Source organism: Sinocyclocheilus grahami, unplaced genomic scaffold, assembly GCF_001515645.1.
Source record: "Sinocyclocheilus grahami isolate Dianchi unplaced genomic scaffold, SAMN03320097.WGS_v1.1 scaffold166.1, whole genome shotgun sequence".
Lineage (NCBI taxonomy): Eukaryota > Metazoa > Chordata > Actinopteri > Cypriniformes > Cyprinidae > Sinocyclocheilus > Sinocyclocheilus grahami.
Window position 1 is genome coordinate 1,090,151 of NW_015505345.1, and position 20,052 is coordinate 1,110,202.

The 20,052-nt window shown below is 37.2% G+C and overlaps 1 protein-coding gene across 1 annotated transcript in view; it reads left to right on the top strand.

Annotated features, from left to right (window-relative positions):
• LOC107593183 (espin-like protein) overlaps nt 1-20,052 on the top strand; it is a gene marked incomplete at its 3' end in the record, with an annotated part of 26,740 nt that overhangs the window by 2,618 nt on the left and 4,070 nt on the right. The window contains exons 2-5 of the mRNA XM_016282795.1: nt 4,364-4,554; nt 10,724-10,910; nt 10,996-11,178; nt 11,283-11,436. Coding sequence (XP_016138281.1) covers nt 4,364-4,554; nt 10,724-10,910; nt 10,996-11,178; nt 11,283-11,436 — 715 coding nt within the window. The remainder of the gene's footprint in view (nt 1-4,363; nt 4,555-10,723; nt 10,911-10,995; nt 11,179-11,282; nt 11,437-20,052) is intronic.

The window sequence follows — 20,052 nt, forward strand, 5'->3', positions numbered from 1 at the left end:
TTTTGTTTATTTTTTGTCTTGTAATTATTTATGGTGTACTACTTTGACTACTTTTTGTAGCTTTTATTTTATTTTTTTTATTTTTTTTATAGCTTGACAGTCTTTGGTCACTATTCCCTTTCATTGTATGTAAAAGAGCAGCATTAACATTCTTCTAAAATCTACTTGCAACACTATTTATAAGACTGGAGTAGTTGTTTTTATTTTTATTTTTTAAAGAAATGTATACTTTTGCTCAGCAATAAATGCATTAATGTTCTAGTTTCCATAAAAATACTAAGCAGCACAACTGTTTTTAACATTGATGATAATAAGAAATGTTTCTTGGACACCAAATCAGCATATCAGATTGATTTTTGAAGGATCATGTGACATTGAAGACTGGAGTAATGCTGCTGAAATTTCAACATTGTAATTACAGGAATAAATTACATTTTAAATATATTAAAATAGAAAACAGTTATTTTAAATCTGAATATTTCAAAAGATTACTGTTTTAACTGTATTTTGATCAAATAAATTCAGCTATGGTGAGACACCTCAGACTTGCATACTATATTGTAAAAACTTTGTGCATGATGTAAACTACCTACCATAATATAATTTTGCACAGTGCATGGTGTGGTCATAGGGTAAGCAAATTTCTAAATATCATAGCTAAGCAAAACCTGCTTCCAATATAGCACCTTACATAATAAGTAGTTCACCCGGTACGGGAACGGTGTGAACGCAGAGCGGTGTGATTACATCACTTTCCCTTGCTCTGTTTACTCTTTGCTCAGTAGTATTGCATGACTGCTGTAATCATGACCAGATGGGTTAGAGGGGGCTCAATCTAACTGTTAACACTGTTTGTTTACCAGGGAAGTACAGGCCATACTGCTCCTCCAAGACCCCCCCTGCACCGCCCCTTCTCACACTAATGCAAACCGGCTCTTTTAACATCGACAACCTCTTGATCTAATTTATGGCCAGCTGTGCTGTATTAAAGTAGATGTTTTAAGTGCCTTGTTATCATGGACTAAAGTGATAACAATATTCTTGGTTGGTGGTCTTACTGGGTGTTCATCTGTATTTTTTATGCCTGTGCTTGCCAAGGTGAGGTCAAAGTTGTATGTGGTTAAATTATTAATGAACATTTCCTTGGTCTGATTAAATAAAGATGGCTACACTAATTTGATCACATTGGCGGAGTAGAGGAGTGATGGCTCGTCGAGGAATGGGGTCTGTGTCAGCAGCAATAGATTTATAGTAGAATGGACAATACACACTGTTGCTATGATGGTGTTATGATGACATCATGAAATGACCTCTATCAAATTGAATGTTTTTTTCAGCTTATGACTCAATGACAGCTCTTTACCAAACTGTTGGCTCATGATTTTAAGTGGCTGTATTCTCACTTATCACATAAAAAAATAAAATAATAATAAACAATTTATCAGAATCAGAAGAGCTTTATTACCAAGTGTGTTTACACACACAAAGAATTTGACTTGATGACAGGAGCTTCCAGTGCAGAAGAAAGTACAGACATACATAGAAATAGCACAGTAGGGATGGAATATAACACTAAATATAAGAAGAAAAAAAATTTAAATAATGTACTATATTCAGAAATAGAAGTATAGGGAAAAAATGTAATTGTTTAAATAAATGTACAGACATGTTATTTACGAAGTGTGCAGTTTTCAAGTGTACACATTTTGTATTCTGTGTATAATATGTCAGTTGTGATGGACGATGTATAATTATGAAAGTTTAATTGTTCAGGCTGAATATAGCCTGTGAGAAAAAAATGCTCTTGTGCCTGGCTGTTCTGGCAGTCAGTAATCTGTAACGCCGACCAGAAGGCAACAGTTCGAAGAAAGAGTGGGCTCGGTGTGAGGGGTCCACGGTGATTTTCTTAGCCCTTTTCCTCACTCTGTAGATGTAAAGATTTTGGAGGCTGGGCAGAGGGGCACCGATAATCCTCTCGGCAGTACTGACTGTCCGTTGTAGTCTCTTTATGTCTGATTTGGTAGCTGAAACAAACCAGACAGTTATGGATGAACACAGGACAGACTCAATGATAGCAGAGTAAAACTGTTTCAGCAGCTCCTGTGGCAGGTTGAATTTCCTCAGCTGGCTAAGGAAGGACAACCTCTGCTGGGCCTTTTTAGCAATGGCGTCTATGTGAGTGTCCCACTTCAGGTCCTGAGAGATTGTGGTGCCCAGAAATCTGAATGCCTCTACTGCAGCCACATTGCTGTCCATGATGGTGAGTGGGGGGAGAGCAGGGGGTTCCTCCTGAAGTCCACGATAATCTCCACAGTTTTGAGCGTGTTAAGCTCCAGGTTGTTAAGACCGCACCAGACAGCCAGCTCTTTAACCTCCTGTCTGAAGGCCGATGACTGTAGTTTGTCCGCAAACTTCAGGAGCTTGACAGAGAGGTCCTTTGAAGTGCGGTCATTCGTGTAGAGGGAGAAGAGCAGTGGGGAGAGAACACAACCCTGAGGAGCGCCAGTGCTGATGGTGATAGTCTTGGATGTGAGTTTGCCCAGCCTTACTAGCTGCTGCCTGTCTGTCAGGAAGCTGGTGATCCACTGACAGATGGAGGTGGGCACAGAGAGCTGTGTGAGTTTGTCTGAGGGAAGGTCTGGCATGACGGTATTGAAGGCCAAACTAAAGTCCACAAATTGGATCCTTGCGTAATTCCCAGGTCTGTCGAGGTGTTGCAGAATGTAATGAAGTCCCATGTTGACTGCATCGTCCACAGAGCTATTTGCTCTGTAGGCAAACTGAAGAGGATCCTGCAAGGGTCCAGTGATGTCCTTCAGGTAAGCCAGGACCAGTCGCTCAAATCACTTCATGACCACAGACGTGAGAGCAACAGGTCTGTAATCATTAAGACCAGTGATTTTGGGCTTTTTGGGGACCAGAATGATGGTGGAGCATTTGAAGCAACAGGGAACTTCACACAGCTTCAGTGATCTTTTGAAGATCTGTGTGAAGATGGGGGGCCAGTTGGTCTGCGCAGACTTTGAAACAGGCAGGTGAAACACCATCTGGGCCTGAAGCTTTCCTAGGTTTCTGCTTCCTGAAGACCTGGTTCACATCCTCTACACAGACCTTAAGCGCAGGTTGAATGGTGGGAGGGGAGGGAGGCTGGTTGCAGGGGTGGTGGGTGAATGTGTGAAGTGCAGATCAGAGTGGATGGCGGGTGGTAGACTGGCCTTTTCAAATCGACAGTAAAACACATTCAGATCATCAGCCATTTGTTGATTCTCCACAGACTGTGGGGGTGGTGTCTTGTACAAGGTGATGTTCTTGAGACCAGTCCATACTGACGCCGGATCATTGGCTGAAAACTGTTTTCTCAGCTTTTCTGTGTAGTTTTTCTTAGCCACTCTGATCTCCTTTGTTAGTCAGTTCCTAGCCTGGTTATACAAGATTTTATCCCCACTTCTGTAAGCATCCTCTTTGGTGTGACGAAGCTGTTTGAGTTTCCCAGTAAACCACGGTTTATCATTATTAAATGATAAGAATGTCCTGGTGGGGATGTTTCCATCCTCACAGAAACTGATATATGAAGTTACAGTCTCTGTGAGCTCGTCCAGATTGGTGGCTGCAGATTCAAAAACACTCCAATCAGCAAGGTCGAAACCTCACTGATTATACTCTTTCCTTTAGTTTCCTCACTGCTTAGTGAAACTGTATTTGATAAATGTATCTTCCAAGTTTGGGTCATCATATGATAACATACAAATAAAATGAACTTGGGGATAAAAATCTAGTTTAAAACACATGTGCCACGATTTTAGAAATGAACTTTGTGTATACAGGCTTTTTTTTTAATACTTTTATATTATATAATTGAATTATGGTTAATGTAACAATCAAGTAATAGTAATAACATATTTTACTTGAATTTTAAATATACATCAGTTTCAAAAATGTTTTAAAATATATTTGTCTTGGAAAAACAAATTTTTGACAATACTATGCATTATAAATACAGAAATATTACATTTGACCTCATAAAAAAAGACAACTTTATAGCATAATGAAGACAAAAAGCCTGATTTAAATTCTTGAACTATTTTTTTATTTTTTTTTTAGTGGCAGGAGCAAAACTAAATAAAAAAAACAGAGTTGCAATATGTAAACTCAGAATTCTGAGGAAATAAGTAAGAATGGAGATATATATAATGTATAATATAATCTAAAATAATTAATGACATTTTTAATATATATATTTTTTAAAGAAAAATGAGAAAATTCATGTATATAGTAATCTAACGTTATTTGTGTACAATGAAAAAAAATATTTAAATAAAGAATTGTTGTTTATGTCTATTCTTATTTGATTGCATGTATTCAGGATCAGGATTCTGGTGGGGCCTCTCCGCTCCATCTCTCTGCACGGTTCGGCCGGGTGGAAGCTGTCCACTGGCTGCTGTCTCATGCGAATGGAGCAGAAGTGGAAACAAACTGTGGTGCTCTTCCTGCCCACTATGCTGCAGCAAAGGGTGACCTCACCTGTTTGAAGCTGCTGATTGGTCAAGCTCCAGGGTACAGCGTTACGAGCACAGACACATAGTAATGACAGAGATGAATCTCATGTGACAGAGGTGGATGAAAAGGAGCCTGTGACAAACTGTTTTGGGTCACTAGTCTTGTAGGTCACACATCTCAAGTTATTTGAGTACAGTGAGTGCCTTAATATGAGTGTCTTTTTAAAACAGATCCAATGATTGTGTAAGCCAGGGTTATTATAGTTAAAGGGGTCATATGATGTTGCTAAAAATAACATAATTTTGTGTATTTGGTGTAATGAAATATGTTTATGCAGTTTAAGGTTAAAAAAACACATTATTTTCCACATACTGTACATTAGTGTTTCTCCTCTATGCCCCGCCTTTCTGAAAAGTGTTAATTTTTCCAAAGCTCATCGGTCTGAAAAGCGAGGTGTGCTCTAATTGGCCAGCTATCCAGTGCGTTATGATTGGCCGAATACCTCAAGCGTGTGATGGAAATGTTACGCCCCTTGCCATATTGTGATGCCTTGTCTCGGCCGGAGCAACAAGACAAAAACATTAAAACCCATTACAAACGAGGCATTTGTTGCATCCAGTGGGGACATAATTACGGATTATAATGACTTATACTGTCTTTTTACACGTTGCGTTGCATCGCGCCGCGTAAACATAAAACCATATCTGCATTTGTGATCGGAGAAATGATAAACAACAAGTGCTACTCTACACTGCTCAAAACTCGCGTTTGAATCGTCAGTGGCAAATTCTTAAAATTTAAAAAAACATACTTACAGTCTGTGCGTCAGAACAGCCGGGTTTGTAGTCTACTCTCCCAGGATCAGGAAACAGTACTACAGCGAGATTAAAAGTTACACCTTCTTTCCTTGCGTGAACATTTGGGCGGCGTTATGCAAATCTTCCCACATCATGATGTAGACTTGTGGGGGCGTGTTAGAACGAGCCATTTTAGGTAGGCGTGGTTGACTCTTAACTTTTATAAAGAATATCTCTTTGGATTTGAGACTTTAGTCTTTGCAACTTTACAGATCTTCTTTATGCACCAAGAGCTTGTAACAGTCCAAAGAGAAAGGAAAAATTGAAATCGCATCATATGACCCCTTTGAATCAAACTAAGACCATAAAAAAATAAATAAACAATTTCAGTTAATGTTTATTTTATTTCAACATTTTTTATTTTTATTTAGTTTAAATTGATGTACTTAAGTAACTAAAACTAAAACTTACAAAATTATTACAAATATAGACATTAATTAAAATAATATAAAAATAACAAAATAAATAAATAACAAAAATAACACTGACTTTTATCTAATATTTACCTAAAGTAAATGGACATTTTGGCACGTTATGATGATATGATGTCATATTGTGATGCCTTGTCCCGGCCGGAGCGACAAGACAAAAACATTAAAACCCATTACAAACGAGGCATTTGTTGCATCCAGTGGGGACATAATTACGGATTATAATGACTTATACTGTCTTTTTACGCGTTGCGTTGCATCGCGCTGCGTAAACATAAAACCATATCTGCATTTGTGATCGGAGAAATGACAAACAACAAGTGCTACTCTACACTGCCCAAAACTCGCGTTTGAATCGTCAGTGGCAAATTCTTAAAATTTAATTGTTATGATGATATGATGTCTATTCATTTATTGACACCATTGAGCAATCAAAGTTTCAGAGCTCAGCCACTTGAACCGACTTCAGTTAAATTAATGGAATTGGAACAGCATATGCCAAAAGCAACTCAATAATATTTCTAACAGCATCCAACTTCTTATATATAATAATCATATTATTAATTACTGCATAAAATTATGATTACAACCCCAATTCCAGAGAAGTTGGGACATTTTGTCAAATGCAATAAAACCAAGAATCTGTGATTTGTTCATTATCGTTTAACTTTTATTTAATTGACAAAAGTACAAAGAAATGATTTCCAAAGTTTTCACTGACCAGCCTAAATGTATTTTGTAAATATGAACAAATTTTGATTTTGCTGGCTGCAACACACTCCAAAAAAGTTGGGACAGAGGCCTGTTTAACACTGTGTCACATCAACCTTCCTTTTAATTACAACGTTTCATTGTTTGGGAATTGAGGATACTAATTGTTAAAGTTCTGCAAGCAAAATTTTTTCCAATCTCGCTTGATACAAGACTTCAGATGCTCAGCAGTCTGTGAGCCATACATTTTCAATAGGAGTCAGATCTGCTGGCCAGTCTAGCACATTCACTCTGTCTACGAAACCATGCTGTTGTAGCACATGTAGAATGAGAGCTGGCATTGTCTTGATCTAATAACCATGGACTTTCCATGAAAGACATCATCTTGATGGTGCTCTGTACAATTCCAATATATGCCTCCATGTCAATGGTACCTTCGCACATATTCCAGTCACCTATGCTGTTTGCTCTGCTGCACCTCCATACCATGACAGATGATTGATTTTGCTTCTGTCACTAATGAAAGTCTGGATGGTCCCTTTAGTCTTTGGGACCGAGAACTCAAAATCCATTTTTCCTGGAAACAAGTTGAAATGTGAACTCATCTGAGCACAGCACATTTTCACTGTCTTTTTGATTATCTGAGATGAGCTCTGGCCCAGAGAACCATGGTGACATCACTGAACAGAATTGATGTATAGCTTTCTCCTAGAGCAGGGTTCCTCGATTAGTTTTCGCCGAGGGCCGAATTCTGCCAACAATACCAAACCAAGGGTATTATATATATATATATATACTGTATATATATATATATAAATTATTATTATTATTATTACAATTAGTATATTATTATTGCTTTTGTTAAAATAATCAAAAGATGGTCACAAGATAAATATTCAGATTTTTTCCCCCAGTAGTCTGTTTTATTCAAATAATTATGAACATTTTTGCATTTAGATACAGAAGAACTTTGCCTGTTGAATATTAAAAACAAATGAACAAACAAAAAATCTGGATCTCCATGTCTGCCATGCAAATCAACTGTTCCTGCTCATCTCCAGATTTGATCTCTTCTCTCCACTTTCCCTAATTGCAGATTCAATTATTAGATCTGTCAGCATTAATATTTTTATACTTTGATTTTTTTGGGGGGGATCAAACTGTAACACCGTGTGTCCCAACCAGACACGACGCGATAAAAAGTATCTTTTCCATGGAGTTTTTGTCCTAACCACCCGAATCATTTGAACTTTGTGTCAGCATGTCATAAATAGAACGAGTCAGCAGTTTTCTGTCTGGGATTTGTCGTGCCGCATCCAGTGTAGACAGCCTATTGAGTAATCCTGTCCTAGAGTAACAGATATTCAAGTTGCATTTCTTAATGCAGCAGCAGACTGTGGTAAATGACAGTGGTTTTCTGAAGTACTCCTGAGCCCATGTGGCTATATTTAACATTGCAGCATGACGGTTTCTTATGCAATGCCATCTGAGGGCTCAAAGGTCAAGCACATTCAAGCACATTCAAGTTTCCTGCCTTGCCCTACATGTACTGTGATTTCTCTGGATTCCCTGAAACTTTTCACAGTATAATGTATGGTAGTTGGTGAAAGACCTAAATTCTTTGCAATTTTGCATAGCGAAATGGGCTTTTTGATTTGTTTGACACTTCTCTCATGAAATTTGGCACAAAGTGATGAGCCTTGATCCAGCTTTGCTTGCAAAGACTGAGATGCTCCTTTTATACCCAAACATGATTCCCTGACATATTATCATCAATTCACCTGCTTACTTTGAACTATTTCAAAACAGTTAAACAGGAATATTCTATAACCGTTTCACTTTTATTTTGCCTCTGTTCCAACTTTTTTGGAATGTGCTATAGCTGTCAAAAACAAAATTTGTTAATATTTACAAAATACATTTACGTTGGTCAGTGAAAACTTTGGAAATCTTTTCTTTGTACTTTTGTCAATTAAATAAAAGTTAAAGAGAATTAACAAATCACAGATTCTTGATTTTATTGCATTTTACAAAACGTCCCAACTTCTCTGGAATTGGGGTTGTATATGTATCATAATTATTTTATATAATATAAAGTTTTTTATTATTATTGTAGCATCTTTATTTATGTTATAATTAATTGGAGATTAAATTATCCTTAAGAATTTTTTTGTGAAGGTTATAATTTGTTATTCCCTCTTGTACTGACCCAGTGTATAGCTTTTGGTAAACACCACAAGACATTGAAAAAAGAAAAGAAAACAATGGCAAAGTAGCCTAATCATGTTATTTATCCATGTTCTTAGAAATGTCCGTAACACATGCTCTGCTTTGGTGGTGTAACGGGAAGTGAACATGTGCCATGAAAGTGTGGCACTCATCAGAATCTACTCTCAGATCTACTCACCAGAATGAGACTGCACATAATGCACGCCTGACACCAAAGCAAATGTGCTTCCTCATTTTTTTAGATACAGGCTTGAAGGCAATAGCTGCTCTAAGAACAGAAATGGGTATTTAGAATTTTTTATTCAAACTTAATTTTCCTGAGTTTGCTCAGTTACTAGCACAGCTTTTCCATGTAATGAAAAGGGACTGGAAGTTGAACCGTCAGAGCTGCTTCTCACCGTTACTGAACCTAAAGTCCTGAATCCTTAACACCTCAAGAGATCGCCGCTGGGTTCCACAACCATAGTGATTGAAAAAGAGCTTTTGGAATAACAGACTTACTTCCAGGGCGTTAAAATTATCAGTAGTTTTCGGAAGACCTTAGGGTTTCTGCTGTTTTGGTGAAGGTTAAGAGTTTGTTCCACCGCTAAGGGGTGTGTGAAGGTTTTAAAAGCGACCTAGTAGCACGCTGCAATGGTACAACCAGGTTTGTTTTTTGAGTGACTGCAGAGTCAAGTCATGAGGATTAATCGATTCAAAATAAAAGTTTATGTTTACATACTATATGTGTGCAAAAAAATCAAAATACTGAGAAAATCGCCTTTAAAGTTGTCCAAATGAAGTTCTTAGCAATGCATATCACTAATCAAAAATTAAGTTTTGATACATTTACGGTAGGAAATTTACAAAATATCTTCATGGAACATGATCTTTACTTAATATCCTAAATGATTTTTGGCATAAAAGAAAAATCGATCATTTTGACCCATACAATGTAATTTTGGCTATTGCTACAAATATACCCCAGCGACTTAAGACTGGTTTTGTGCTCCAGTGTCACATATTAGAATGATTTCTGAAGGATTATGTGACACTGAAGACTGTAGTATTGGCTGTTGAAAATTCAGCTTTGCCATAACAGGAATAAATTACACTTTAAATATACAGTATATGAAAATAAAAAAAATATCGGTAACACTTTAGTATATGGACTAATTCTCACTACTAACTAGTTGCTTATTAGCATGCCTATTATTAACGCATTGGCTGTTTATTAGTACTTATAAAGCATTTATTCGACATGACCATATCCTACATCCCTAATCCTACCCAATACCTAACAACTACCTTACCTAAATACCTAAACTTAACTACCCTATTACCCCTAACTAACTATTAATAAGCAGCAAATTAGGAGTTTATTGAGACAAAAGTCATAGTTAATGGTTTGTTAATAGCGAGAATCGGATCTTAAAATAAAGTGTTATTACTTACTATAATACTTCACAATGTTGCTGCTTTTACTGTATTTTTGATCAAATACAAAACCTTACCAACCCCAAACTTTTGAATGGCAGTGAATGTTGTTAAATTCTTTAAGTAAAAAATCAAAAACAAACTGCTATTCTTAAAAACCCACTGAAACTATAAAACTATAGGGAACCTATAGAAATTCCCCTTTCTGAGCTGGCTACAAATTGATGCCATAACTGAACAGCTCCATACGATCCCATGAACTTTAAATTAGCCTCCAGTGATTAATATCCAGGCAGTAATTGGTTTAACAGTGGTGGACATTGACACAATCATTTGCTCTATTTATCCTTAGCTAAAATAGTTGATTTACCAGACCTTACATATTGTTATGCCTTTAGCACATGTTTGAATCCTTTAGCGCAACTTAAATGAAGGGGGAATGTATGTCTTCCATAGATAAGGACATGTGAATACCAATAGCGGAAGAAGGATTTTACTCAAAGATTTCTTTTAAGTTGAACATTTTTCATTAGCCTTTTTAAAAACTCACTTGAATAAACATCCAAATTGACGTTTTCTCAGGTGTGTTAATCGACAGACAAATATGGGTGCCACGCTGCTGTATCTGGCCTGCCAGGAGGGACATCTATATGTTGTGGAGTATCTGGTGAAAGACTGTGGAGCTGACGTGCATCTAAGAGCCCAAGATGGTATGACGCCATTGCATGCTGCAGCTCACATGGGCCACCATACATTGGTGGTTTGGCTGGTGGGTTATACATTTACTTCTACAAGTATATGCTTTGGTGTCATGAGCTCTACTATAGGTACAATACTTGTTTGGACTACTTCAGGTGTCCTTCACAGACGTCAGCCTGTCTAGTCAAGATAATGAAGGGGCGACTGCTTTACACTTTGCTGCCAGTGGGGGGCATCATGGCATCTTGGAGAGGTTGTTACAGATGGGATCGAAGGTCAAGAAGGATTACTGGGGTGGCACTCCTCTACATGATGCAGCAGAGAATGGGGAGATAGAGGTGGGTTCAAATTAGGATGTGAGTCTGTTGTGTGGTGTCTACAACAGAAATGTTTTTAATTATGCCTTTAAGTCATAATAATTATATAAAAAACTATTTCCCAGTGCTGTCGAATCCTCATGGGTCACCAGAGCAACCCAAGGGAAAGAGATGTAGATGGGTTCACGGCTGCTGATCTGGCTGAATACAACGGCCACTTTGAGTGTGCCAGATACCTTCGCTCTGTGGAGAGAAATGTAAGGATCATTTCTTATGCTGGCAGAAGAGAAATAACATCAGTTTGTTGATCATTTAAGTTAGTGATCATTGTTTCAACTGTCTTTCTAAAGCCGCAAGGTGCACAAATTAAACACTGGCATTATTTGAAATTTCATGCTGCCCTATCTTGATTGCGGAAATATTGAAAGTAGTGACATGACATAAATGAATTATGAAACATTCTTTTTGAACTGAAAGTCTACTGAAGCTATTAGAATCGACTTAAAAGATAATGGTCAAATGCAGGAGGGTTAACCCTCTGATGCATTAATTATTAAATGACAAAAAAACGATATTTACTTTTATTTATCCTAATAGTTAATTTTACTTCAAAACAAGAATATAGTAATTAAACATTTGTTTGTTTATTTATATGAATTTTATTTATTCTATTAATTTAATAAAATAATTATGAATTTATTTAGTTTAATAATTTTTTTAAATGCATTTTAAGTGAGTTGGAGATCTGCCACCATGCATTTAAGGTGTAAAGTAATATGTCAATGAAAAAATTTTAAATAATCATAAATAATTTTCAACCTTTTTTAAACCTTTAACATTATCATTTTATTTTAAATATAAATATTCAAAAATTAATGGAAGTGAAAACAAATATATACAGTGCAGATTACAGTGGATGTATTTTCATTTACTTTAAGGAAACTATATAAAAATACATGAATAATTGCAGAATTAAAGATTCCTTAGATTCTGTACTACTGAAAAATATCATGAGGTGCATGTTATTTTGACCATTTTTGTCAGTCATATTGAATTATACTTTTATATGTTGTTAGAAAAAAAAAAAATGGACAGACATGTATAATTATGAGAAAGGGTCAAAGGCTGTAACATCATACCATGAATGTTTAAAAATGGTCTGTTGTTGACATCATGCATCAGAGGGTTAAAGACCTTGCAGTGAAGTGTCACACAGACAAACTCAGAAAGGAAAGCTCTCGTCCAAATACATTTCTTGCCTCAAAAAGTCAGTTCTCTTAGTTGTCCTTTATCCAGATCTTCCTTGTTTTGCCTGACATGTCTGAGCAACTATGAAAATCAGGCCAGTGACTTTCAAGGTGTCACATAGCACCTACTTTCAAAGAAGCTTTTGTGTGCAGTGGACCTCAATGGCCTCTCAGCCTTCTTGTTTCTTGTGGTAAATAAGATGCTGCTCAATTTAAGTCATACATTTTTCAAGGGTGAACATGATAGTGCTGTCAGGGCGGGCACAACAACTGAACCACATTGGAAAAGGAATTAATTCCACATTTAGAGCACAAAATTGATGGATCAGTCTACGGGGGATACTGCTGTTGTAGTGATTTACTATATCTCACAACTGTGCATTCTTTCTTTTCTTTTTTGAAGATGTCCATCTGTGTTAATAGGCGGTTGAAATAGCAGCTGTTTTTGCTGTTCCCATTCAAGAAGTGTAGATTTTTTTTGTTTTGGATTCCTTCCAACATACCTTGCTTAGCTGATAAAACACGTTTAACAAGCTAATACTGAATGTGTGAGCTAAAATCCATATGAACAAATTGTAGAGGAGCTGAATATTAATTTCTGTTAAATAAACATGTTGTATAAGGTACAGGCCATAAATTTATGTTATGCAAACCTCTATGGATTATATTGGTTACTCAGCTGTTGAATTGTAAGCATACTGACAAACGTATGACAATACAAGCTGATTGCCATTAGCATAACCTGCCATAAGTCAGATTAGTCAGATAATTTAAAAAAGTTTTTCCACTTTTCCAAGTTGGACTGGAACCATAAAGCAAGTTCTTGATTATAAATCTGAAATGTTCCAGGTATAAAACAAATAAAGCCAGATCTAGGACTTTTCTAGCCAATTAAGAATTCAATTAAGTTTCATTAAATTTGAAGTACCATATCTGAGATTTCACAGAATTAATTACATGGTCTCCAGTCACCCTGGTCACACTTTTCCATAGATCTAATGTAGTAATATAAGCTCCCTGTCAACATAGGCATGAATAAAACATGTTGTATAAGGTACAGGCCATAAATTTATGTTATGCAAACCTCTATGGATTATATTGGTTACTCAGCTGTTGAATTGTAAGCATACTGACAAACGTATGACAATACAAGCTGATTGCCATTAGCATAACCTGCCATAACCTGCAAATATTTTTTCATTTAGTCAGATAATTTAAAAAAGTTTTTCCACTTTTCCAAGTTGGACTGGAACCATAAAGCAAGTTCTTGATTATAAATCTGAAATGTTCCAGGTATAAAACAAATAAAGCCAGATCTAGGACTTAAAACCACATTTTTGCTATGTCAACAGGTTAAAACCCAGTTGAAGCCAATTAAGAATTCAATTAAGTTTCATTAAATTTGAAGTACCATATCTGAGATTTCACAGAATTAATTACATGGTCTCCAGTCACCCTGGTCACACTTTTCCATAGATCTAATGTAGTAATATAAGCTCCCTGTCAACATAGGCATGAATAAATCAGCTATTCATTGCTCCTATATCAATGTGAGAGACTCAGGGTGCTGCTAGATGTCAAAAATTAAGCCGACCTGCCCCAACAATAGAGATCTAATTAGTGAAGGGAGGCTGTTGAAGCATCAGATGCAGCCGTTCGCAGTCTCTCTACGTGCTGGGGGTGTATCGGTTACCTTCTCACCAGCAGCCTAGCTCAGGTAGAGGGCCGGGGGCTGAGCTGGTTATGGGATCCACAGGGTTTGGTTTCAGGGTTTTTACCATTCTAATGCTTGGAAACCGATACTTGGATCTATCAAATCGGTTGGAGAACAGGATGTTTATTGGCTTCAAACATGCATCTGATTGTTTATCTTTTTTCCTTTAACCCTAATTCCATTGGAACACATCTGATCAAGCAGTACTGCCTTGGATAAATACATATAGTAAGACATTGTTTTTGCTGATTTCTCCAGTAAAAACTAGACTTATGTACAGTCTAACTTGATAAACACTGCCTCTGAAAAGCTTGGGGTCAGTAAGATGCGAATTATCAAAGAATACAAGAAAAATAGTTTGTGGTTTCAACAAAAATATTAAGCTGCACAACTGTTTTCAGCATTGATAATAAGCACCAAATCAGCATATTAGAATTATTTCTGGAGAATTATGTGACTCTATTGGCTGCTGAAAATTCAGCCTTGCCATCCCGAGAACAAATTTCATGTTAAAACAGAAAACAGATATTTAAAATCTTAATAATATTTCACAGTATTATTGTTTTTGCTATATTTTTGATCAAATAAATGCAGACTTCCTTCAAAATCATACCAACCCCAAACTTTCAAACAATAGTGTATAGAACTTTAAAAAATAAATAAATAATAACTAGGGGGACCTAAAGTCAAAATGTCAGGAAGGTACAACTGTCCTGATGTCATATTAAAGGGGTCATATGATGTTGCTACAAAGAACATTATTTTGTGTATTTGGTGTAATGAAATGTGTTTATGCGGCTTACAGTTAAAAAACACATTCTTTTCCACATACTGTACATTATTGTTTCTCCTCTATGCCCCGCCTTTTTGAAACGCGTCGATTTTTACAAAGCTCATCGGTCTGAAAAAGTGAGGTGTGCTGTGATTGGCCAGCTATCCAATGCGTTGTGATTGGCCGAATACCTCAAGCGTGAGACGGAAATGTTACGCCCCTCACCATACTGTTGATGCCGTGTCCTAGCCGGAGCGACGAGACAAAAACATTAAAACCCATTACAAACGAGGCATTTGTTGCATCCAGTGGGGACATAATTACTGATCATAATGACTTATACTGTCTTTTTACATGTTGTGTTGCATTGCATCGTGCCACGTAAACATAAAACTCTGTCTGCATTTGTGATCAGAGAAATGACAAGTGCTACTCTACTGCCCAAAACTTGCGCTTGATTCATCAGTGGGAAATCCATTAAATGAAAACGTACTTACAGACTCTGAGTCAGAACTGCCGGCATTTTAGTCTAACGTTACTCTCCCAGGATCAGGAAACAGTCCTCCATAAAATGTGCTGCACACATCTGTATATTTGGGTTAAACTGTTCTGGAACAGTGTTGTAAATACAACTTAACCACTGATTTGTAGTCGTGTCCTCTTTTGGAAGACCAAACAAAGTAGTTTCGCTTTCGCAACGAAAATCACAGCGGCTTAGCTTGCGCTGAGGCCGGGATAGAGTGAGCTGAGGCCGGGCTAGAGTGAGCTGAGGCGGCGGGGTCGAGAACGGCGCGCCCGGCGGATCCGACAAATGAGCGGCAACCACATGTGACGACCCCGGGCTGGACTCCGCTTCGTCCACGGTGAAAGTTGATGTATTCCCTCAGCGACCAGCACAGATCAGCTCCAGGCATGACGAAGTGGTTTTAGTCCTCTTTTGGAAGACCAAACAAAGTAGTTTTGCTTTCACAACGAAGCACACAGTGTCTTCACGACATGGCTGCAGCGTCAACAATACTACAGTGAGAATAAAAGTTACGCCTTTTTTCTTTGCGTGAACATTTGGGCGGCGTTATGCAAATCTTCCCACATAGTGACGTAGACATGCGGGGGCGTGTTAGAACGAGCCATTTTAGGTAGGTGTGGCTGACTCTGAACTTTTATAAAGAATATCTCTTTGGATTTGAGACTTTAGTCTTTGCAACTTTACAGATCTTCTTTATGCACCAAGAGCTTGTAACACTCCAAAGAGAAAGGAAAAATTAAAATCGCATCATATGACCCCTTTAAAAGAAAAAAATCATAAAAAAAGAAACATTCAAAAAATCATAAGAAAATCTTAGTATACCAAATAATTTGACCTTTTTATGACAAGGCAAGGTTAGTTCAGGTTGTAAAATGTCATGTGATGTACCTCCTGAACAACACAAAATTATATTTCTGAATTAAATATTAGGCTTTTACAATGAAAAGTATATTTAATAAGATTTTTTTGAAAATATGTGTATCACAAAAGAACTTGGCACTAGACTTTTTCAATTTTTTATCATGGACACTCCCTTATATTTCATTGACCCAAAATAGTTTCCCAGGCCTTCCACTGGAAAGACTCTGTATGGTCCATATCATCATTATTTCAGGAATAAAAAGCATTTTAGTTTGCCTCCTGGTCCACTTTCTGATTTGACAGTCTCCTGCTTTCTATCTCACTGCTCGCTTGTTCGCATGTGCCAATTGGTTTGTTCATTAGTGACATTGCCGGCTACCCAATCCACTGTGTAAATTATTAAGTACATTCTCCTATCAGAGTTTATTGTTTATTGTCTGTTGGGCTATGGCCAGTTGTTGGGATGGTGTGGATGGAGACAACACATCTCTGGGTTTGGTGTTCACATCGTGTGTCACTATCAGAGTGATCAGGCGCTGCCTGTGTGGATATCAACTATAATTAAGAGGACGGTTGTTTGTAAGTACCTATTGTGCTTTAAATACATATTGTGTTTGTAGAGCTAATGCATTATTGATATCATTTCATAGTGTGATTATTGAAGGTCTTTACATATTGTAGTCTATCTATAATATATTGCATCATCTATATTGTGCCTTTGAAAGATCACAGTCAAGGGCTTCTAAACTAAAGAATTATAATTTATTATTTATATCCAATTGGTTGAATATATTAACATTCTGTATTCCATAGACAAATTTTATGATACTTTGTCTAAATACTTTAAAAACAAAACAGTAGAAATTAAACTCAGACATTTGAAATGCTAAAACTGAATTTAAGTATCACACAAATGTAATATACAGTATGAAAAATGTATATTTACATAAGTGGGTGTTAAATGATGGCAAAGGGAAATGAGCACGCACAATCAAAAATCCAGTATATACTAGTATTATGATTAATTGAAAATGTATTTGGTATTGTAGCTTTTCTTCTTTTCTGTTTAATCTGCAAAACACAAGAGCTTAATAGGGTAGAAGTTTACCTGAGCTTACTTGCATAATTCAGTTAATATTTGTAATATAGAATCTATCCATTTTTGGAATGTAAAACAGTTAACATAGAAAGAATGCCATCTTCAGCTCGTTCATCATCCTTTCTCCATTTTAACATAAACTTTCCAGCACAGATGATTTGCTGCTGTAGACACTTTGGACCGTTTTCACTCAGTTCTTTAAATTTAAAAACTGTCAAACATGTTCATCATGTGTTTTAACCGAAGGTGTAAAAGTGATTTAACATAGAACGCATTGCTTATGTGTCAACACAAGTGTGTGGTCTTGAATTCCTCCACAAAGCAGAGAGATGAGGAGGTTTTAACCTTACTCAAACAGTGCAGGCCTTCATATTTCTACCAATTCTGGTTCTTTTTCCATCCCAAAATAATTTTATTGAATGTACTAAAACAGAACATTGAGAAATATCCCACGGCATCTGTCTGTTTCAACTCTGCGGTGTTGTTCTGCTAACTAACTAAGTTTTCAAGATGAAGTCTGGCATATTTGAGTGATTTTATCTGTGAGTTTTCCCCCTCTAAGCAACTGGTGAAAAAGAAAGACTAAATTGCTATGCACCAGGTTTCCACCATATTACCATATAGGACTTATGGATTTGATGCTATTGCTGTAGTCTAACTCTCTCCATCAGTGTTTGTGTGGCCCACGAGGCAGGGGAGAGGATGGGAGGACCATGTTACTCCAGCATCCACTGCCTAAGCCACAGAAGAGGATAGCTGATGAAAACCAAATGTGCCATGGTGTTCACTGGCTTTGATTAAACCTTCACGCAGAGACAGATGCATCCTGATCGTGAGTGAGGAACTGAACTGCTGCTCAGAGGTCACGAAGGAAAGAGATTCCACTTCACTAATGTAGTTTTGCCCCACATACCCACATTACCCCTCCCAAATTGTATCTATTTATGAATTGCACAACTTCTGGGAAATTTATTCCTGCCTTTGCCCAAGCCGTGTCACAGCGCATTTCGTGCTGTTTGGACATCAAAGTGCAGTGCAAGAGGAAATTGGGAGGACCACCTCACAGAGACAAAGCAAAATAGCATGCTGCGGCATATCAGTGTTCCCTTTGATGCTCTGTGCGTGTGTGTGTTTTACAGAGAGCCCTTTGAGAGCCACATTTGATATGCATTCTGCATGGAGTCCATTAGGATATTACAGTTTCATCAGCGGTGAACTAAATGTTTCCATATACTCTGCATTTTCCCTCTGGTAAAGTGGGATCTAGATGTTGGGCTCAGGTACAACTATTTTGCCCCCCAGCTAGGGCCCCTCTTACTGTAATGCTCACATATCGCTGTGTAGACCACAACACTGCACAAAAGAAAGACCACAAATAGCTGTTTTTCATGTGTATGATTGTGATGTTCTGCTGTGTAGTGGATCAAATGGCAATAATTGGCCTGTTATTCCATTGCCTTACAGGTCTGTGTAAAATAATGTGCTTTGATGGCGCACTACCTGAATCAGTCAATATTATATGATAATAAAAGCTGTATATATTATATGATAATAAAAGCTTTGTATTGCAGCTCTGTCCAGCTGCCCAACCTCTGGAAGAGAACTGTCCTATAGAGGAAGAGCTCAGAGAGAAATCGGCTGTGTCACGACAACCCAGCTCCGATTATTACAGACAGATCACTACACACAAAGCCATGGACAGTCTTAAGGTGAGTTTTATACGTTTTTGAAAAATAATACTGTATGAATGACAAAGCATATACCATTACATCTGTTCCACAATTGACCCTTCGCAAAGACCCGCCCCCCTTCGTTACTGTTGCTGTCCGACAAGCCACACATCATGTTCTCACGCAGTGAAAAATACATCGTGGAGCAAAGAGAAAACTGATTACACGCCGACAGACAAAACAGAGCAAGTTACTTTTGGTATGAAACAAAGTCTCAGCTTAAAAATATGCTTATTTTTTAAGAAATTCAAACAATGAATACCATTTTGTGGCTCTTTAATTTGTCGTGACAGATCCCTGTAGTACCTCAGTTCAAGTGGCACGTGAAGCGATTATCTGCCTCTTTACTAGTTATAGCTTGAAATAAACATGAATGAACATCAGAAGGTCTTGTTTCAACTGTGGAAAGATGTCAATACACACCATTTTTCAAGTTCAAGTTCACCGACTAATCCTGTCTGGTTTGTTTGTCAGACAAAAATGGCAGATTCTGCGTTATTATTGGTCAGATTGTCTGTCAATCAAACTCCCTGCGAAGGGTCAATTTAGTGACCTGTTTCTTTGCTTAATTCCTACATAGGTAGCTGTCTTCTAAGGCAGCATCCTAACCACGTAGCACTTCATAGAACTGATTTCGAATTCTATATGTGGAAACAGCTCCATGTTAGCATAGTTTGTTGTTAGCATGTTGCTAAGCTAACTATGCAACACTCTAACAAGTAAAAAACACACTTTATTGATACATTTTGGTATTAAATGGATTTTTAGCTTTATACTGTAATTATTACATTAGTCTCATTTTGTCCTATTTTTTCCACTGAGCATGCATGTAAATACTGACTAAAGCCCAAAGTATAATTTAACAGGTGTTTTTACATGTACGCTAGGGTATGTGTATAGGTATAGGGCAGGGATCCTCAAATCTGGCCCACGAGATCCACTTTCC